Source organism: Dipodomys ordii, unplaced genomic scaffold (genome assembly GCF_000151885.1).
Source record: "Dipodomys ordii isolate 6190 unplaced genomic scaffold, Dord_2.0 Scaffold40, whole genome shotgun sequence".
In the NCBI taxonomy this organism is placed as follows: Eukaryota; Metazoa; Chordata; class Mammalia; order Rodentia; family Heteromyidae; genus Dipodomys; species Dipodomys ordii.
The window spans coordinates 3,832,420-3,838,118 of NW_012267256.1; the positions used below are offsets into that span (position 1 = coordinate 3,832,420).

General features: G+C 47.7%; 1 protein-coding gene across 1 annotated transcript in view; it reads right to left on the reverse strand.

Annotated features, from left to right (window-relative positions):
* Positions 1-4,995, reverse strand: part of Psat1 (phosphoserine aminotransferase 1) — a 32,806-nt gene extending 27,811 nt beyond the window's left edge. Inside the window, exon 1 of the mRNA XM_013018388.1 lies at positions 4,981-4,995. Within this exon, the coding sequence (XP_012873842.1) occupies positions 4,981-4,995 (15 nt within the window). The remainder of the gene's footprint in view (positions 1-4,980) is intronic.
* Between the last annotated feature and the right edge of the window lie 704 nt (positions 4,996-5,699).

The following is a 5,699-nucleotide window of genomic DNA, read 5'->3' on the forward strand; positions in this document are numbered from 1 at the left end:
GCGGTGATTGGGTGTCATCACGGGGCTCGCTTTCCCCATTGGTCGTGCTTACGGGGCTCGCTTCCCCATTGGTCGTGCTCACGAGGTGCCGGGAGCAGTCGCGGCTCCCGAGGCTCTGGGTTCAGCCCGCCTTTTCCATCCGCGCAAGGCACGCGGGCGGTTGCACCAGCCGCTCGTCCCGCGTGGCGGAGCGCCCGGCGGGGATCGTGGGCCGCAGGGAGAGGCCGCTCGGGCCCCAGTGAAGGGGTCCGGTCCCCCACACCAACCCGGCCTCCGAGCCCCTGTGTCGTATGACAACGTGCGCATCAGTGACTTCCCATCCATCAGCCTCTCCAACCAGCGGCGATGTGCGTGTGCGTGCGTGCGCGTGCGTGCGTGTGAGACCTCCAGAACAAGCAGTCGTTCGTGCATTCATTCACACACAGCCGGCACCAGACACGACAGTGGCTGGAACACCCGGGGGGGGGGGGAGGATGGCTGAGTGGACGGGACAGCACCACGTCTGAAATGCCGCCACTCTGGATCATGAGTTCGAGGCCAACGGGGTCCATACGGCAAGATCCTGGCCCAAAAAGAAAGTCTAGAAACACAAAGCAAAAAAGGTTCTTTGTACTTATGACCCAGCCCCCAGCCCGAGCCCCGCGCTGAAACCTCCCGGGAGGCAGCGCCCGCGTGCACACGCGTGGAGTTTGGAAAGGTGAGGACCCGTGAGCGGGAACGCGAGACGGGGCGAGGCTGCAGCCCCAGCCGCAGGAACGTGACCCCCCCCCCGACAAGGTGGGCACAGGGCCAGAGCAGACGGGCGCTAACCTCCCCGCACAAGTTCCCTTCTCGAAAGAACTCCAGCAGAGGCCCCCAAGGGTGCTGAACCGGAGACGCCCTCCTCCCCTCTCCTGCAAGACGGGGTCCTTTGAGATCTGGATGTGATTCTGCTTTCTGCTGCACAATTGAACCCCATCTCTATTACTATGAAAGTGCTTTCTCAGGTCTGGGTATGCTGGCGAGGTGTACTGGAGAGCATAACACCAGCCGCAGCCGTCAGGCAACCCAGCCGGGGAAGGAAGGCTGTCCAAAATGCCTTTGGGGATTGGGGCTGTGTTTGCAGGCTGTGGTTACATGGGTGGAACAGAGGCCTGAAAGTGAAAGTGTTGCTTTGGGTTTGGAAGTTGGAGGGCGACGTTTCCAGAAAAGCCTGAAGTGAATAAAGTCACTGTCTTCTTTGGTTACTTCATTTAGAAAATTGTAGCAGGTGTCCAGTTTCTCACACTAGCTACTCAGGGTAATCCTAGCTACCTAGGAGGGTGAGAACTGGAGGATCACTGTTCAAGGCCAGCCTGAGTAGAAAAATTCACTAGTCTCCATCTCCAAAATAAACCAGCAAAAATCAGAACTGGAGGTGTGGTTCATATGGTAGAATACCAAGCATGAAACCCTGAGTTCAAACTCCAGATTCAAAGAAAGAAGGGGGGGAGGAGAGAAAGAAGGGAAGGAAAGAAGGACGGATGGGAAATTACAATGAATGGAGAGTTTGATTCTCAGCCCATAAGCTGTAGTATGTAAAGATTGTGGTACATCTAGTATTTTATATAATAATTCACACACACACACACACACACACACACACACAGCTACTAATATACTGGGAGCAGTAAGAGTTGACCTTCATCCTTAGAGTTTTGAACCTGAGGAATTTACATTGTTCCAGGGCGTAGTTAAGAAAAAGGGATTGCACACCCATCTGGTCCTCTGTCCTCAGAGAACATGGCAGAGTTATCTCCATTGTCCAGTTCTTGAGGGCTGCCATCCTTGTCTCTAGAGAGACAAAGAGTTATCATGGGATGGGACAGAGGTGTCCACCATCTCATTGGCTAAGACATGGCCTGTAGCCACTCCACAGCCTGGGGTCCTGCTGAGAAGCTGGTCACACGTGCCCTCTACCTCAGAACCCACTGATCATCCAGCCCAATACAATTCTGTGTGTGTGTGTGTGTGTGTGTGTGTGTGCATGCTAGTCCTGGGGCTAGGTGCTGTCTCTAAGCTTTGGAACTCAAGGCTAGCACTCTACCGCTTGAACCACAGCTCCACTTCCAGCTTTTGGTGCTTAATTGGAGATGAGTCTCACTGACACTGACTTTCCTGCCCTGGCTGTCTTTGAACCATGATCTTCAGATCTCAGCCTCTTGAGTAGCTAGAATTACAGGCATGAGCCTGGTTGATCTCTTTTTATCATAGAGAAAATCTCTTTCATTGTATCTTCTTCAAGATGTACCCACAAGACCCCTTAGACCACCAACACATCTAAAGGCCACTCTGGGATAAGAAAGATAGGTAGAGACTGTGGTAAACTGAGTGCACATGCCTATGTGTGGCAGAGATCATGGGACTACCATATATTTGTGTTCCCACAATGCACGCAATAGAATCATCATCCTGAAGTGGCCGCCCAGGCTGGTTTGGTATATCCCAGCAACCCCTGCTCCCTGGCAGCCATGTGTCTGGATTCCACCAATAGGATGTGAGCGGACGGTAGGTTTGACACTTTCAAGACAACATGGTGGAGACATCAATGTGTTCTTCCATGGCCTTTTTATTTTCCATTCTGAAAATGGCTGCTTGAAAACAGTAAGGTAGAAAATTTGAGTCTCCCAACGGCCTTCTTGGTCTTATGCCTCTGACATCTGAAAGGCTATGTTTTTCAGCAGCTGCTGTTATTCTAATTGACCCACTGCTCTAAATCCAAGGAAAGTTCCAATTCAGCTGATTGCTGCCAGGTAGAAGAGAGATTGCGAGAACACATTTTGAAAGAAAAACCAAAACCCTGGGCTTTTATGTGAGGTCTCCCAATTATTACACAACTGTAGACATAAGCTTCAGACAAGCACTGTACAGATCAATATTATGAGAGGTGCTGGATGGTTTATTTACAGGGTTAATGGTCACTGGCTTTCCTAAGAGCTCTAGTACAGTGCTTTGCATGCTAGTGCTCACATAGGAGCTTGTGCTGCTAACTGCTTAAAGAAAGGAAAGGAAAGGCGGGGTGCTGGTGGCTCTCACCTGTAATTGTAGCTACTCAGGAGACTGAGATCTGAGGATCTCAGCTCAAAGTCACCCAGGCAGGAAAATCCATGAGACTTTTATCTCCAATTAACCACCAGAAAACCGAAAGTGGATCTGTGACTCAAAGTAGTAGAGCTCTAGCAAATGAGCTCAGGGACAGTGCCCAGGCCCTAAGTTCAAGCCCATTGACCAACAACAACAACAATCAATCAATAAAAAATAATAAATAAAGGAAGGAAAGGAGGGAGGGAAGTTAGGAAGGAAGGAAGGAGGGAAGGAAGGAAGGAAGCAAGGAAGCAAGGAAGGGAAGCAGAAAAGGAAAACCATTGGAGGAAATAAAACATTCTCAAAGTATTATTCTGTCACCTTTGTCTACTGGGCAGTATAAATGCATGAAGACAGCTAGTCCAGGAAGCCCCTGCATTTCAGCGGGGCCCTCCTCCTTCTAGAGTCTGATTTAGATCTTAGAAAGGAGCTTCTTTATAAGATACATATCTTATGAAAAGGCAGGATTTTAATTTTCAAAAGCTATGATGCACTGATTATTAAACACTTAGTACACAGGAGAAAGGTAGGCTCTCCTGCACTTCTTCTGAGGTTTGTCTATCCAGGTAAGCAACGAACAAGAAGGGTAGGCAATTCAAGCAGGGAGGGAAACTGATTTGGAGTGAAACCAGATTATTTCTGCTTCCCTTTCTGTAGTTGGAGACAGAGATTCAGTTTTGTCATCTGTATTCCTGGAGAAAATGAGGGAGAGGAGTGTACTTAACAAAGAGAAACAAAAAGTCCAATTCTTTATATTCTATTACATGTGTGTGTGTGTGTGTGTGTGTGTGTGTGTGTGTGTGTGCACTTGTGCCAGTACTGAAGCTTGAACTCATAGCCTGAGTGCTGTCCCTTAGCATTTTTGCTCAAGACTGGTGCTCTACCACTTTAAACACAACTCTACTTTGGCTTTTTTGCTGGTTAAATTGGAGAAAAAAAGTCTCCCAGACTTTCCTGCCCAGGCTGGCTTTGACCCAAGATCCTGATATCTCAAGATATCTCAGCCTCTTGAATAGGTAGAATTATAGGTGTGTGCCATTTTTATTCCAGTCCCTACAGACAAAACCTTCTCTCCTGCTCATGTTACTAAGATTACTTTATTTTTTTACTAAGTTTACTATTTTTTATTGTGACAAACCTACCTAACATAAAGTTTACCATGTTAACCTTATTTTTTTTCCAGTAAAATTCAGTGGTATCAAGTTCCTTTACATTATTGTGTGACTGTCTCTACCATCCTTCTTCAGGACTTTTTTATCAGCCCCTATCAAAACCATATCCACTAAACAATAATTCCCTGTGCCTCCTGCCTTCCCATTCTGCTGTGTGTTGGTGAGCTCACGGCCTAAGTGGAGTTACAGAACTTGTCCTTTTATGACTGGTTTGTTTTGCTTAGCATGGTATCTTCCAGGATTACCTGTTCTGCTTTATTTTTTTTTAACCCATTGGTATAGAGAAGCATTGAGGGCAGATTCTATATAAATAAAGTACTTAATAACTGCTACCAATTTAAAAAATTGTCTACAGACCAATGGGAAAAATACACAGGGCCCGCCTCTTGCATGCTGAAATAAATAAATAAATAAAATATCTTGATGTGGGACAAAGCATGACTTTTTTAAACATGAGAGTCTACTTTTCTACTTTTTGTTATTTATCTATTTTTAAGATAGGGTCTGACCAAGTAGCTCAGGCCAGCCTCAAATTCCTAATCCTCCTACATCAGCCTAGCGCGTGTCTTGTTTAGAAAGGAGCTAACTCCTGGCACTCCCTCTGTAGCGTAATGTTGACGCATCGGAATTCTCCACTCTAATCTACCATCTTGGCCGTGGATATTCACGTCTGGTGGATCAGCACAGGTCAGCAGAGCTACCTCACCTGAGGGTCCCACATGACAACAGGTCATAGAGCTCTTCTCTTTTGTAATCAGCTGGGCAAAGTCTACCAGAGCTTCTTACAGACAACCAGCCATCCCCCTTTGCTTTGGAAAGACTTTGCTGAGTTAATGATCTGCCTGTTGTTTCTATCTTTCCTTCTCTTTATGGAGCCAGAGAAAAGACTAAGGCAAAAGATGAAGGGAGGGCAAATCCCCACCTAACGGGGCCTAAAAAACGCCTGCTTCGTCCCCAATCAAGTCTCTATTCCAACGGACCCCCAAGCACGCTGCAGCGCAGGAAAACAGTGGCAGTTGTTGCATTGATTGCTTAAGTGTGGTACCGCAGGCAGCACAGAGTAATTAAGAAAAGGAATAAGAAAAGCTGCCAGGAGCAAGAGGCATTGTGGAGATGAGATCGGGGGAGGCAAGGTGGAGTGAGGCTGGAGGGCGGATGGGAAAGGCCAGCCACACGTGTGTGGCTCACTGCCGTGGCGCTGTGAAATCAAGTGTTGACTTTGTGAGTGTGTATGCGTGTGCACACGTGCATGCTGAGGATTGAACTCAGGATGCTCGTGCTTTCACTGAGCTTTTCCTCTCAAGACTGGTGCACTGTCACGTGAACCGCAGCTTCACTCCTGGGTTTTTGATAGCTCATGGGAAATAAGAGTTTCACACATTTTTCTTCTCCAGCTGGCTTTGAACTGTGATCCTCAGATCTCAG